At 39.7% G+C, this 16,291-nt stretch overlaps 1 protein-coding gene across 1 annotated transcript; it reads left to right on the plus strand.

Moving 5' to 3' along the window:
* Positions 1 to 163: 163 nt before the first annotated feature.
* Positions 164 to 14,830, plus strand: LOC140941350 (spermatogenesis-associated protein 20-like). The gene is made up of 14 exons (XM_073390333.1): positions 164 to 405; positions 1,865 to 1,929; positions 2,049 to 2,203; positions 2,929 to 3,072; positions 3,247 to 3,451; positions 3,653 to 3,783; positions 4,814 to 4,918; positions 5,546 to 5,620; positions 7,087 to 7,305; positions 8,293 to 8,485; positions 10,763 to 10,931; positions 11,272 to 11,480; positions 11,822 to 12,021; positions 13,609 to 14,830. The coding sequence occupies exons 1-14, from the start codon at positions 176 to 178 to the stop codon at positions 13,858 to 13,860; spliced, it is 2,352 nt and encodes a 783-aa protein (XP_073246434.1). The 5' UTR covers positions 164 to 175; the 3' UTR covers positions 13,861 to 14,830.
* Positions 14,831 to 16,291: the final 1,461 nt, after the last annotated feature.

The raw sequence follows: 16,291 nt of genomic DNA on the forward strand, positions 1-16,291 counted from the left end.
GCACAGAGACACGTAAAATAATAAGTTTTTAAAGAATTATTGGCGAACGAGGTGGGCGCCTTCAAACAGCAATCAGCGGAGAAACGCAACAAACGAAACCGAGGTTATGCCCAGGCCTTCTCGGTTTCACTCCCTGGATCTCATTCGAGCGTCCGTCATTTCGTCTTCCTCATTCATGTATATGTTTTCTCGCATTTTGTCCACATCAGCTGTGTTAAGTTACAAAGCCAATACAGCAAGAAAATCAGCTCTATCTGTTAATTTCCAAAAGTACTCGTTCATTCTCTTTCGCACCATGGCATCGGCGAGCGAAAGTGGGGAAGGCGAGAAACCTAAGCATATCAACCGCCTCCAGCACTCGAAATCACCTTACCTTCTGCAACACAAGCATAATCCTGTTGACTGGTGAGAGAAAATATTTTTAACAAGTACGCGTCCTGGTTACGATCTTCATCTGGCGGGCACTTCTGTTACTCCAGGTTTTATGTGCTTTTAGAACTTCACAGTCCACCAGTTTGTAGATTTTTTTTCCTCCAGTGCCAAGGAATTTATTTTTATTGATTTTAATCACTGAATGTGATCATAAAGATGCTTTCTGTTTAATTCACGTTTTTCATAACTAAGCTTAATTATTTCGTAGTTAACGTATTTTTCGTAATTGTGGCCCAGTTTTACCCCAGAGATCGATGAGTTATAAGTTCCAAGACAAAATAGATACCAGTCCTTCTCTTTAACATTTAGACGTAGACTTAGTTAATCGATAAATCGATAAACCGATAATCTTCATCACTCATCGATGAATATCAATTTCTGATATTGATCAATAGAAATCAATAGAGGAAAAAGGTTGTGACTTCGGTTATTATCAGTGATTTTTCAAATAGAAATCAATAATGTTTTTTTTATAGATTATTATCAATTCCTATCAATTGTTATCGATTTTGTTAATCGATAATAATCGATAAATTATTTTTTCTGTCAATTTCTGCTATCAATCAATATTTAATAATCCAATGATATCAGTTGATTTCCGATATTGATTTTTATCGATTAACTACATCTGGAAAATTCCACCTTGCTTTGAATTTAGCAATGAAACATTCATCTCTTTGAAATTGTGCCATCAGGTAATTCACCTAAAGACTGATCATCATCATCATACTTTATTAAACTATTAAAATCCTATTTACAAATAATTCGTTAAAAAAAAGAGAAAAAACTATTCATTCAAAAACACTATTTACAATTCCTGTCGATTTAAAAAGCACTTAATTTAGCTTTTAAAAAAAGTTAATTTAACTAAGAAAAATTTTTTCGAATTAAAAAGAAAGACTGATCTGTACTTTTTAAAAAAGGTGTAATTTGGGGAGAAAAGTGTAAAGTGCAGAGGCAAAGGGTGGGGTGGGTTGGGGGTGTTGTGGTGGTGGAGAGGAGTCTAGAGGGGAAATTCTTACTTCTGACAGAGCCCTATTTTCAACTTATAATAGATATTAAGTTATAATAATAATAAATTATTAATAATTAATAATTTATTATTATTACAGCTGATGTATAAAATTACTAGTTCGGGGATTAGCCCCAGTTCCACACTTTTGGCAAACTCAGTCATTAGCTATTTGAACACAAGCTATGATATTGGACTTTTCAGCAAAAAAAAAATTAAAGTACCATATCCTTTGATCAAACAAGCAGGTATGAGCAATTTCTTTTCACCTTAAAAAAATGTTATATTTTTGTAATAAAGTACAAGGGCCTAACATGGTAAATGACTGCTTCTGGCCTCAAAGGGAACCCCTGGATCCACACTAACCTTGTTTAAGCCATAACTTTATGTTAATAACCTTGCTTGTTGGCTTTTCTGCAGGTTTCCTTGGGGAGATGAAGCTTTTGAAAAAGCAAAACAGGAAAACAAACCTATTTTTCTCTCTGGTTAGTTCACAACTACAGTTTATACACTGTAGCTGATTGTATAAACAGCCAAAAATGATTTATTTTGAGCGCTGAACTTTTAGTTTCCGAAAGAAAATTTTTGTTTGCTTCTTCCGTAGTGGGTTACTCAACCTGCCACTGGTGTCATGTAATGGAGCGTGAGTCCTTTGAGAGTGAAGAGATCGCAAAACTTCTCAATGAAAAATTTGTCTCTGTAAAAGTTGACCGAGAGGAAAGACCTGATGTGGACAAAGTATACATGACCTATATTCAGGTATCAGTAATGAAATATACTTTAATTTACTTTATAAGAAGTTGTTCTAGAAAACATCTGTATGTCTACCATGTTTTGGTTTTAGCAGCAGTGAGTGATTTCTGATGAACTGCAAGATGCACTATGTCCAAGTCACATAAGTTGTATTTGCTTGTAAACATGAACAGACTTTAATGTTACATCAAGATTTACTCAGGGCCTTATCACATACAACCTGTCAAATTAATGACTGATTGATAATTTAGCAACTTTCAATAAGGTAGTTTTGTCTGGTTTATGAGTATGCTTAAATAGTGGTTTAGTAAAGGGTATGAGATCTTTAGTGAAGATTAAAGGCAACCATGAATTTTCATACTATTTAATAAGTCACTACTGAGAAAACCTAGGATAGCACAAAATAATGATAATTTTTGCCCTAACTGGTACTTAGTTATTTCAAATTTATTTTCTCTGTAACAGACAAATTTTTTTCAGTCACCAAGGAGGCCCTCTTATCGTGGGTAGATGTGAATTTCAAATAGGGATTTTTTGCATTTATTTAGTAGAATGGCCATGTTACTGTAGGCATTCAACCAATCTGTGTGTTGTTTGTTGTCATTTCATCAAGTGTTACGTTGCAGATTCAAAGCCTTGTCGCTTGTTGGAATTTTACCCTGACATGGCCTGACAAACAGTAGAGCAAAGCTTTTGAAAGGTGGTTATTTATTTATTTATTTGCTTTACAGGCCATGACCGGAGGAGGTGGTTGGCCTATGAGTGTGTGGCTGACTCCTGAGTTAAAACCTTTCGTTGGAGCTACTTACTTTCCTCCTGAGGACAGGGCTGGCCAACCAGGATTTAAAACAATTCTTAACCATATTTCTAAGCAGGTTACACAACTTGTGTTGATTTATTTTTTAGATAAGATCCATTAAACTTAGCTTTAGCTCTGGCTCTGGAGCCAGAGTACAGTGTCTATTAAATTTTATTGTGCTCATTTATTGGTCAGGAGAATTTAGTTCTCTGATCTCTAATTATTCAATGTTATTTTTCATGGTTTTTAGTGGGAAGAAAACAAAGAGAAGCTAAATATGCAGGCTAATGTAATCCTTAAAGCTATTCAACAACACACACAGGAAATGCACAAACCAAATGAGGCTGGTGATATGCCAAGTACAGAATGTATCGACAAGTTGTTTAATGACATGTGTACAAGTTTTGATGACGAGTATGGTGGGTATGGAGGAGCACCAAAATTTCCGCAAGCATGTGAGTGAATTTTGGTATTAATGTTATCATTGTTAGAAAGTAACTATAAGCAAGTTTGCAGCCCATTGGACTGAACTGCAAACAACATTTTCAAGTGAACAGATAGTATGACAAAATCTTTTTCTTTCTTTTAGAGTATTTGGTTACTTAAGAAACAACTCTGGAAAGTGAGATACATCTGTTTTTTTTATTTCTTTGCAGCAAATTTTAACTTTCTATTGAGGTACTCTTGTTACAAAGCTGGCTCTGATGAAGGAAAGAAAGCTTTGAACATGGTAATCAAGACATTAGAATTCATGGAGAAGGGTGGAATACATGATCATGTTGGACAGGTTAGAAAATATTTTTGACAACAAGCGTCAGTGTGATTCTGGAAAATTTGCTTATAATAAGTACACTGTACCTAGCCCTCCCCTGTCTGGCAGACAGTCCATACATTCCCTCTTGTTTCCACCTCTCTACAATGGCCACCTCTTTACAATGGCCACTTTCTTCTATCGCCAAGGTGGCCGTTGTAGACAAGTTCAACTGTAGATCAGTGACATAAAGTATGATAAGATAACAATCATTTTAATCATGTAGAACTGTTTATATCAATTCAAACTGTGAAGCAAACAATCTTATACTTATATTGTGATCTCCCATGGGATTTATTCATCAGCCATTTTTGGATAGTTGGACAGAGAGGTGGTTGGTGCTAAAAATGGTAATTCAACTTGAAAAGTTGGAAAGTTCACTTAAAGGTTTATTCCTTTATGCTGGGGTGGCCCAATGCCCTAGTGAGGGCACCTTGTGACTTGTATACGCAGTTGCTTGCTTGCTTGCAGTTCTTTGCAAAGTGTTGTTGCAATAGTTCCTTCCTCATGCTAGAGCATTGTCAGGCACCACCAACTCTGTAGGCATCAGTGCCCAGGCTCATCTATTGGTGATGAGTTTAAATCTTCCTGATGCTTGAGTTCTGTATGATGCTTTAAATCCTCTATTAGACCCCTTTTTTAGTGAAATAAAGTAGCACCCCACCTCTTCCTCCCTGCCTCTTTTAATTTGGAATCAAACTGTGTCAAGACTTTATAAAATACATTATTTATAACGTTTATCACAAAGGATCAAAATCTCCCTGCTGGACAGACATTTGCCTCGTTCAAAACAGAATTATAGTACATTCGTTCTCGCATGCTTCTTCTTGTTTCTTTGCTATGTTGTACTACGTTTCAGTAATTAACTAACCCCTCCCCTCTCTCTAGTATTAGTTTACCTGTTTCCATTACCTCCCAATCATAACAACAAAATCATGTATGGTGCAATAATTATTGTTACATGTAAGTAGATCAATGCCTTGACTGTTGCCCGTGGGTCTTTCAGGGTTTTCACAGATATTCCACAGATCGCTTTTGGCATGTTCCTCATTTTGAGAAGATGTTGTATGATCAAGCACAGCTTGCAGTGCTTTATGCTGATGGTTATCAGGTGAAGTAAACATTATGGACTAAGATGCCTAAAAGTAAATAATGTTCATGAAAAATCACCAATTTCCTTTTTTAAAAAACACTGCTATGGGATGTCTTTTGGTGTTCAGTTCGCTTTTGTGTTGTGGTATGAGTATTGTTTAGTGTCTCTTCAATCTTTTTTGTTTGCTAATTACATCATTTGGTGATTGCACCCATCCAAATTACCAATAATCCTCCCTGCTATGCTTAAAAGCTGGGTTCATGTAGCAGTGCTTGTTAAGTTTAATAGTATTCATTAATTGCTAAACGAGTGTTTTATAATTACTAGTGGGTACAATATGAGTGTACAGTAGGCAGGATTACCGAGGCAGTGCAGCGGGAGGTCGCGGATTCGATTCCCGGGACCAGACCAATACTCAGGGTCTTAAAATAACTGAGAAATGAAGGTAATGTCTTTGCACTGCAAGCGGCTGGTCCTTCGCGTGGCTCGGATGACCACGTAAAATGGCGGTCCCATATCCAGTAGAAGTTGTAAAAATAGTGTCCCCAATTAGTACTTTCGTGCTAAATACCTTGACACTCAAATAAAATTCATTGCCCTTCTGTGTCTTTTGCTAATCACATTAAATTTTCCTTCCGTTTAAAGGTTAGCAAGAAGGAGAATCTTGCAGAAACAACAAGAGATATCTTGCTGTACGTGATGAGGGATTTGAGTCACAAGGTACTGTTTAAACAACCCACTCGTAAGAACAGTTTATCTCTTATTCCCTTTTTAGAGTTTAGAGAAAAAAAGGTAACAGCGACGACAACAACAAAACAAGAGAGAACTAGAGCTTGTTGATGGTTTGATTTTGTCTGCAGATGACTAGTTTCTTTCCCTACAGTTTTTACAGGGTTCGTACAGGTCATGGAAAACCGGGAAAGTCTTGTAATTTAAGAATTTTATTTTCAAGGCCTGGAAAGTCAGGGAATTCAATTTACGGTCCTTGAAAATCATGGAAAATTAAAGATTTGTTTGGATATCAGTTACTGCAGATAACAAAGCAAGGATAAAGTAAGAGAAAGTGAAGTAATTAAACAGCGCGAACGGCACGCGTTTTGGTGGATACCAGAGTTTCATTAAGTTAAATAAAATGCTAAAACAAGGAAAGTTTTGAAAAGTTTCAAAAGTGACAGTCAAACGTAAGGTCATAGAAAACTTGAAAAGGTAACAGGGAAAGTCATGGAAAGTCATGGAATTTGAAGAATTCAAAAGAGTACGAACCCTGTTGTAAGTTAGTTGTCTTGCTGTCTAGCAAATATAATGGTGGCAAAATGACAAGAAGGATAAACTACACTCACGCGGACGATTACATTTAACCTACATGTACCTATGAGTTTGCTTCCCAGTCACAGAATAGGGTTGATGTATGACAGAGCGCCAGTTAGAGACCCGGTAGCCTGCGAGCAGCCTTTTGGGGGCAGGGGTGGGGAACTCTCTCCCCACCCCCGTGCTCGTATGCTAGAGACGTGGAGTTAAAGGCTGAGGGCGTTGGTTGGGGTGCTGTTCGGTTGGAAATATACGATATCAGAAAGGAAACTCTGAACGTCATTAAAAGGTCAAAAATAGAAAGCTGAGGCAACGGCGACGGCAACAAAGACGGCAAAAAAGCAATAGGTTTAGATTGGCAAAACAACAACTTTGCACGTGCATCACGCTTTTTTTGTACATTTCTTTGCCGTCGTTGCACGACTTCGACGTGAAACTGCCTAATTTCACGTTTTGTGGAGGCGTTAACACAAGACGACCCTCTTTTTCTTTTCCTGAACTTTAATACAGTACTTTAGAATTCAACTCCTGAAAAATTCGCCAACATTTCATAAATAGAACGAGATGGAATAAGCGCGATAAAGTTTAAAGCAGCGAGAACGCACTTTTTAACTGACGTTTCCGTAGCCATCGCAGTCGTTGTTACTTAAGCTCCCTAATACCATTTTTAGGTCTGTAGGTTTCGTTCACTGATTAAGAGCAACTTTAAAGATATTAAAAATGCGCGCCAAAATCGTTCTAACAATGAGCTGGTCGGTGGAAACGCCGTGACACAAGTACATGTAACTTGCTCGCTGCGTGTCATGGGCTTTGGGCTGCTCTGCTAGAACTGTATATGTATGTTGATATTACAATCGTTTCCTCTTTGTCTTCTGTAGCTCGGTGGTTTTTTCTCCGCTGAAGATGCAGATTCCTTGCCAAGTAAAACTGACACTCACAAGAAGGAAGGCGCTTTCTGCGTGTGGGAAGAACAAGAGATACGACAACTGCTGCAAGAGGAACGCACTACAAGCAAATCCGGCGAAAACATACTTGTTTCCTACCCGTTTATGAAACATTATGGAGTGGAGGGTGACGGAAATGTTAAACCTCATCAGGTAAGGAGACTATATCTGGCGGCGGGTCGTTCAGTGGCTGCTTGCGGCAATAAAGGCCGACCATTAAGCGTTACCACGAGCAGATTATTCTGATAATTCTGCTGGAAGGTAGTTATTTACGGGCCCAAATTGCATTTTTGTTTTTGACGCCCGCTATTTTTAATTCCCTCTCGAACATTCTCTACTTGGACACCTCAAGGACCGAAATTTCTGCATGTAAAGCCAACTGGTAAAGTTGTTCCACCTTCTAGGATCTTCCTACCTCCTTGTAAATAGTCCCTTAAAAAGCAAGTAAATTCTAAAAGTATTTTGATCGGAACTGTTATGTCGCTTGTTTTGAAACGTTTTTTTTTTTTTTCCGGTTATGAGTCCTCCGGATATAAGGCCCTCCCGTTTAAAGGCCCTCCTACATCGCCTAACGAAGATGTATGAGCCCAGGAAATTTACGAAAGTTTACGGTAGACTGAAACTTCTCTCCATGAATTTATATGACGAGTGTTACGTTTCCAGCCCCAGTAAGAGGAAGGTTTTAATCCTTGAGGTAATGTAGACCTCAGCCGACGACTCGAAGGATGATTAACGGAAATCTAAAAGTTAATTTTCATGACAATTTTATAGTCTGTTCCTGAGGGAAGTTATTGGGAGGCTTTTAAAAGGCCGACGCCGACGGCAGTGAAAACGTCACTGGGAACTTTCTTCGTTTATGGCAACTGTAGGTAGTTTTCCCTGGAGTTGAATTCTTGGACCGCACCCAAGTTTAGAATGAAAGAGAAAAAACTTCGTGTTCGTATACGCGTTTTGACTTCCAACGAAAAATGTGAAATGAGGCGGAAATTTCAAGTTGTAGTCGTGCAGTGACGGCAATGAAATGTACCAAAGAGTGTCATGCACATGTGGAGTTGTTGTTTTTCTTTTCAAACCTCTTGCTTTTTTGGACTCTCCCGTAGTCGTCGTTGTTTGTTAAACTTTTGGGTTTTAATTTCCCAGGACCCTCATAGAGAACTTCGAGGCAAGAACGTCCTAATTGTAAGGGGAAGCTTGCAGGACACAGCTCGATTAGTGGACGTGGATGAAGCCGTACTTAAAGAGCAACTGGCGCGAGCTCGAGAAATCCTGTTTGAGGAACGAAAAAACAGACCACCGCCTCATCTAGACACAAAAATGATCACTGCCTGGAATGGTGAGGGCGCATTTGTTTTTTTGGTTGTTTGTTTTTACTACAGGACTTAACCTTTTCATTCCCAGACGACTGAAGTTATGGCGAGATGATTTGTCATACTAACTTTTGCATCCATGGCGAAATCCTAAGATGTTACTATTCAAATGAAACCACTTTGGCAGAGCTTTTGCGTAGTGCTATTTAAATATGACGATTTTGTTTTATTTTCTTTTTTGAAAGCTTCTCTTGCGAAAGCATCGTAAAAACCAAATTTTAAGTTATGATTCTCACCAATAACAATTTGCGCAGATAGTCAAATGAACCAATCAGATCTGAAAGAAATTCATGACAGCACAAAGCGCGGGAAAGTGGCGTTTGACGGATCATGCAGGCATAATTTTTGTAGCACCATGTCAGGAGTATCAGGCATAATGCCAGCATAATACTCCTATTTTTGGCAAAGTCAAATCGAATGGAATCAAATTGTAGTGTAGTTCTGAAATCTGTATGCTTCTTTTTTTTCAGTCAACGCAAACAGAATCTATAAAGTTGACAAAAAGGCAGACATTTTAGGAACTGAATACCTTACCGTCTTACACTACCTGTAGAGACTCGTGCCCAGTGCATTTTGAGATAATTAAAGGCATGGTTACCTATGTATCCCAGGTTATCCAGGCCCTAGCATTTTTTCCCTTCAAAACCAGTATGCAAGAAGACTGCGAAGAAATGATTACTGATTTTATAACCACAGGAGGCAAAACTGTCTTTTTAATTTTGCATAATTAGAAGCATTATACCTCCACCCGGGCATAATTTTGATCTTAATACTGTGATTTCACTTGGAACGCCGAAAAGCATATTAAATACTCGAATTTGCGAGCATAATCCGTCAGTCCCTAGTGACAAACTCACGGTTGCTGTGGGTTTGCTTCCCACTGGCTAACAAGGTGGCGCGAGACTTTCCGCCAATAGAGACGACTACAAGTACAAGATTTGATGTAAAGTATTTTCGCGTATTGTCAAAAAATAGTCACCAAGAAATGCTTCACTGTACTTTTTTTCACCAGAAAAGTTAGCACTGTTATCTTTATTTGTGGTGGCTAAGCCCTGTCCCGATCGCAACATATCAAAACTGTTAACATTTGATAACTTGTTCCGTCACTACAACATTCTCGCAAAAACTCGTAGTAGAATGACGTACGGCTACCACGTTTTCCCGCCAAAATGACGTTGGTTCACGCGCGTGCACTACTTAGTATTGAGAAAATCTGGTACTCGTTGTCGTACTCGTCGTAGAATCTAAAGATCTCTAATACAGAAGCGTGGCAACAAAATAAAACCTGAATAACTTCAGATACTTGATTGTAAACAACTTGGCCAGTCAAGCTTTTTTTATAATACATTCCAGAACAACTAATTTTCTCCTTAGGGTGATCAAACCTGAGAAGCTTTCTTTTTAAAAATCATTGTCAATAATTTCGAGATTAGCGAGCATTTTTCTGGTCTTTTATAAGGCCGTTTCACCTCGTTTTTACGCAAAAGTCGAACAGAAACAATAGAGTTGAACTGTCCGAATTTTTCTAATCTTTGATTTGATTAGACGAATTAGCATATATAGTAGAAGACCCTTACGTGATTCAGAGCTGCTCGGAAGGTTAGATATTGCAGCTGTGACAAAATTATGTCAAAAAGCATAGCACAAGACGCCGAGGGTACTCAACAAATGTTTATACGGGGAGGCTCCGCCCCTAGGTCCAGCCCCTTACCCTTTTATATACCATTTTTCACGAAAAAGCCCTTTCGTATACCTTCTATTTACAAATGGTACCCCTTTCACATACCTTGTTTAGAACTTTGCATACTTTTTAACTGTTTTAAATGCATTGTGTTTTAAATAGGAATCAATCACAAAAACAGAACGTTTTCTGGACTTTATAAAGCCATAAAATTCATCTGTTAGCCCTTTTGGGGCCTTTCACAGACCCAAATGACAGATTTCCCTTCCCTTTTATATACTTCAGCTAGTGAAATCTCTACCCTTTCATATACCTCAAGCCTGAAAAAGATACCCCTGTCGGGCGGAGCCTCCCCGTATAGGCCGATAGGCCGTCATAGAGAGTACCCCCCCCCCCCCCCCCCCCCGGGCGCAAGACTTAGGACCCGTCTACATGAATACGGGAAAAAAATGTGGGGTTTCAAAAAGCGCCGGCTTCGTGTGACCAGGATCTTAGGCGTCAACCGCATGAATCCGAATACAGTTTTTGCACAGTGTAAAGGATTTATCATTTTGTGTTCCAGGTCTCATGATTTCTGGTCTTGCCCGTGGTGGGCAAGTCCTTGGTGAAGAGGTGTATACAAAAAGAGCGATTAAAGCGGCAGAGTTTGCGAGGAAACACTTGTTTGACGAGAAGTCAGGGAAACTCTTACGCAGTTGTTACCAAGGGGACAACGGGGAAGTGATGCAGATGTAAGTCACGTGGGCAGTTCATAATTTCCGTTGTTGTTCATGATTTTGAGCGCTTGAAGCATACTACGTGTCACTTCCAGGATCTGCGCAATGTATCTGATTCGTTGAAACAAATTTTCCTCGCCGCACGACCAGAATAATCAAAAGCACTTCCTAGAACTAAGTAGTGACACGTCATCAGAGTGGAATTTGTGCGCTCGATTCTCAGACGTCAGTTCGCGGTGAAATCAGTTGTGGCGTCGCAAACTCTCGATTAACTTACGATTCGACTTAGAACACAGGCTTTGGACTTCAACGAGCATTTTGATTTCAAAGCTCGCGTTTTATTTTCCCTCTTTAGAGACACGCCCATTTTCGGGTTTGCAGATGACTATGTGTTCATGATCCGGGGATTGCTGGACCTGTATGAGGCATCCCTGGACGAACAATGGTTAGAATGGGCCGTGCAGCTGCAAAATAAACTAGATGAACTGCTTTGGGACAAAGACGGAATAGGCTATTTTATGGTAACACCTGGCGACCCGTCTATTCTGGTCAAGATGAAAGAAGGTTAGGGATGTTTTGTTATAGTGGGAACAAGTTTTCTCCAATATAGGATGAAGGACCAATGCTCTGTGGTTAAGGATGTCTGATTTTTCTCTCTGATCAGATGTGGGTCCTCATTTTTTTTACGTCGAATACAGGTATGGGAGAACAAGGGTGATACAGGTGATAAACGGGTTTGCTTATTACTGAGGACTTGAGGTTTGATTTGACGGCTCTCAACGGATAAAAATATTCTTCAAGGCAAAACCTAACACTTGAACAGATAGATTTACATTATAGGTTTCCCCTTCGACTGGCCTTGGTAATGACAGGCTTAAAAAAATAACTCTCTTTTTGCCTTGTAGCCCAAGATGGTGCTGAACCAAGTGCAAACTCGTCGTCTGTAGGAAACTTGGTTCGCCTTTGCAGCTTTACTGATGACAAGAAATATCTTGAGAGAGCGGGGGAGATCATCAAAGCATCTGTTACTATGCTGTCAAAAATTCCTCTTGCTCTTCCCGAGCTGGTGTCAAACTACATAATGTACCTTCAACCTACGCAGCAGGTGAAATTTCTCCACCTTTGTTTGTGTTTGTCTAATTCCAGTACAAATTTCCACTCGCGTTTAGAGTCTTCACGGCCCGTAACATAGCCTGCGAGCAGTTTCTCTGGGGAGCTCTGGGAACTGGGGGGAGAACAAAAGGGGGATTCTCCTGTCCCGGCCCCTAAAGGCCCCCTTGGAACTTGTTCGCAGGCTAGTAACATCACGAAAATTTTGTTGGGTCGTCTGAGTTGATATATTAAATTGTCGCCGTAAAGCGATTGAAAAGATGACCTTTATAGGGCTTATCCTTTATCAAGAGCGACTAAAAGGAATTGTTGTTTTGTTGGTTAAACCAATTTCTCTTTTTATGTTCCTGTTGCCGTCGCCGTTATAGTTTCTTGAGCTTTTTTTATAAGGTCCGTTCTTGCGACCTTTCGGGATCGCGTCGTCGCCTGACTTTGATTTTGGCGGGAAATTAGATTCGGCCGCACGTTCGCCCCGCTCGCTCTCATGGGCGACAATAGGGAGCTTAATACACATTTACGACGTAAGAATGAAAGCGAGGCCTAAGGGTCACTTGATTTCCCGCAAACTTCAAAAAAGTAAATAAGGCAGCGAAAAAATAACGATTTGTGATTGAGAGATAAACAAAATTAACCCCGAAAGATATTCCTGAGCAGTTACACTAAATGAATGTTCGTTGAAAAGTAGACAGTGAAGAAACTAACCTGCGGCAAGGATCCTTCGGAAATACATGAAACGTCAAGTCTTTCTTGTTATCAGGACGATTATTACAAAGCGCAGCAGCGCAGCATTTGTGGAAACTATGTTTTGTCGTAGATGCAGGGTGAACTACTGCCACTTTATACAGTTTGATTGCAATGTGGCCCGTTTTCATGCTTACGCCGCCGTAAGTGTTACAACGAGAACCGCAAAAACGCAATAGGATAAGATAAGCAAAACATGACGCTTTTCTGTACATTTCTTTGCCGTCGTTGCATGAATACGACGTAAAACTTCCTAATTTCATTTTTGTGGAGGACGTAAACACAAGAAAACGACTTCCTTGTTCTTTTTCCTGAACTTCAATTCAGTCTTTTAGAATTCAGCTCCAAAAAACATATACGAACTGAACGAGATGGAATAAGGGCGACTAAGTTTGAAGCAGCGCGAATTCACTCTTTATGTGGCGTTTTTGTAGCCGTCGCTGTCATTGTTGTTTAAGCTTTCTACTCTTCAAGTGACAGCTAGCAGTCTCAGTATAATGTGGTTCATTTATCCGTAGATCATTTTGACAATTACAATTTCCTATTTAGAGTAAAATGTTTAGCTGGTTTTTCTTCTTTCTCGCAAGAGCTCCTTTCCTTTTATTAGAACATAACAACTACGACAATGTTTTTCTCAAATGTTGTGATAGTTACGATTATTTGGGATCATCGCGTCGTCAAGTTTTGTCCGCTGTTTAGTCATACTCGATGTTCATCGAATTGGACTCCACTCAGTCTTGTTGCCATTATATAAAGGAATGTGATGAAATGAAATTATGAATCCGAAACGTATTAATCGTTTTCAGCCTTGACATAATAGCTGATTATTGTTTATTTTCAGATAATAATCGCTGGCGATCGAGATTCCGAGGATACGAAAGCACTTCTGAAGTGCGTTCACTCTCATTACATACCCAACAAAGTTCTCATGCTATGTGATGGTAACCAAGACAACTTCCTTGCCTCTAAACTGTCTGTCTTTAAAACACTGGAGCGGAAAGGTGGCAAAGCTACGGCGTATGTTTGCGAGAACTACACCTGCACACTTCCAGTAAATACTGTCGAGGATTTGGAGAAGATTTTGTCGAGATAGATGCTAAAACTGAGTGTTTCTTATAAGTACTCTTTTAGGTTTTTAAAATAGGGCGGTTTTGGAGACGGTCACGTCCGTTGTAAAATCACTACGTACTTGCCAGTCACCTTGCAATAGCCTTTGGTTTTGGTGGAGGTTGTGCGCGCGATTGGGTCGAAATTCTGTCGGATTGCAATATGGGATTGTTTCATGGGACGCCATATTTTTTTTTCTATTGGGCAAATCAAGGTCGTAAGGGAACTGGGTGAAAACCGTCCTATGGTGCAATTCGACACAACACCGACCCAGTCATACGCGGAATCCTGGCCTGTTCCAGACCTTCAGTGCGGCGCGAAGATTAAGGGCGGGAAAAAATAAGGAGGGGTGGAGAGGAGGTTCCTTCGCTCTCACACCTACCCCGACCCCTCGCTTTTTTTCTGCTTCCATCATTTTGCGCCCTGTCAACTATCTGAACGCCTGAAGCAGGCTAGTGGAATCCTAACTTGGCAAATGGACCAAGTAAAATACTTCTGACAACGTCCGCACGAGAAGGAATTTAAAGGGCAAGGTTAAAAACGGAAAACTTGTTGGTGCTAAGCAACGTACCCTTGATGTTGACGCTGGTTTTATTGGGTACAATAGGCCACTTGCACGGTGACGTAATTTTTCTACTACGACCAGAATCGTTCAGGGTTTTGCTTTCACCTGCAAATTAGGGCTTTTGTTATTTAATCCTCGCTGGGATTACCAAATTTAAATGTGAAACTACAAGGAAAAACGTAAAGGATTCTGGTCGTAGTAGTAAAATGACGACATCGTCTAAATGGCCTATTCATGTGGAGAACGTAAACCTTATACCATGTACAATCCATTTTGTTTTAATCCTTATGAGCGAAAAACACGTTAGCGTAACACTTTAAGTGAACGGTTATAACTTGACGGTGCAATTCAATTTAAGATAAATTTATATATTAGAGCATGTCGAAAACTTTGTCTCTTGTATTCATGAGTTCCTATCACTTATGAGGAAGCTATGCAGAGATGACTTTGGGCGTACTTAAAGCAGGGTGGCAAAGGGATTTTCCGTGACGCGTGATGGGACCCAAATGATCAGCGTGATGCGTGATTGGGCATAGCATCGTCATGCGTCATTTACTATTTGCACAACGCGTGACGCGTGATTTTCCTTTGAAATTTCTGTGATGATTGATGTTATATGAAACTAGAAGCGGAGACATTAAAAATAGATAGTTATGACACCAACTTCTTGCCCTTTTTGCTCGTTCCTCGACATCTGATTACCTCAAATGAGAATAGGATACTTGTTAATGTAGTTAATATTTTATTTTATTTTTTCCGTGATGCCTGATAACTTAAGAAAATCGGCATGATGCATGATAGGCACCCCCTTTGCCACCCTGTTTTTTCCGGCACTCATCCTGAAATTGTTTGTTAGTAAACTCTTACTAAATGGTGAAGCTTCTTTGAACGATGGCCCGGTTTCTTCTTAATCGGAAGTTTTGTGTTAAGGCTTTTCCGAGTGAATATACCGTAAATCCTCTATTATGTTCCTCAGCTGGGGGAGGGGCTTATTTAATTATTCCAACCATCTTTGTAGTCTGTTACACAGCCGTTTTTAGTGTCGTCACGCAATGCTCCTCCACAATAACTGGGGAGGAGCGTTGCGTGACGACACTAAAATCGGTTGTGTAGCAGACTACCATCTTTGAGAAGAGGCTTTAAATTGAGAGGGCTGGCTTATTCAATTTACAGAAGCAAGGCGCTAGACTGCCTTTTCAAACAACCGGAAGACAATTCTTATCAAGTATCAATTCTCCATAATGAAATAGAAAATTAAAGTAAAAAAGCTCAAGCCCATGAAGTTGGAGGTCATGCGGCTTCAGATCAAAAACAAATCCAAAAAACTTCCAGCACGTGAATCTGTCAGATAAACTATACTGGATCAGTCCCCATGAAGAATTACCGTCCTGATTAGTTAATACAATCTATCATTTATTAATTTCGTGAAGAATAATGGGGGAGGGAGAGGGGGGGGGGGCTTAAAAACTTTCTGCCCCTATACTATTAGAGAGGCTTATTAAAGAGGGGGCTTAATAAAGGATTTACGTCCGGTATCACAGGTTAAGCCGGAGCTCTGGCACGATATTTTGAACCATTGTTTTGCATTCTTTAAACTAATATTGAGATTAAAGGAAACCTCAAAATATTAGTTTTGCAAAGTATAGAACCCCCCCCCCCCGGGGGGGGTACTCAACAAATTTTTATACGGGGAGGTTTCGCCCCGAGGTCCACCAACCCCTTATCCTTTTATATACCATTTTTCACGAATAAGCCCTTTCGTATACCCTCCATTCAGCTCCATTGACAAATGGTACCCCTTTCATCAGAACCCGTGTTAGAACTTTACATCCCTTTTAACTGCTGTAAATGC

This window comes from Porites lutea, chromosome 6 (assembly GCF_958299795.1).
Source record: "Porites lutea chromosome 6, jaPorLute2.1, whole genome shotgun sequence".
Taxonomy (NCBI): Eukaryota; Metazoa; Cnidaria; class Anthozoa; order Scleractinia; family Poritidae; genus Porites; species Porites lutea.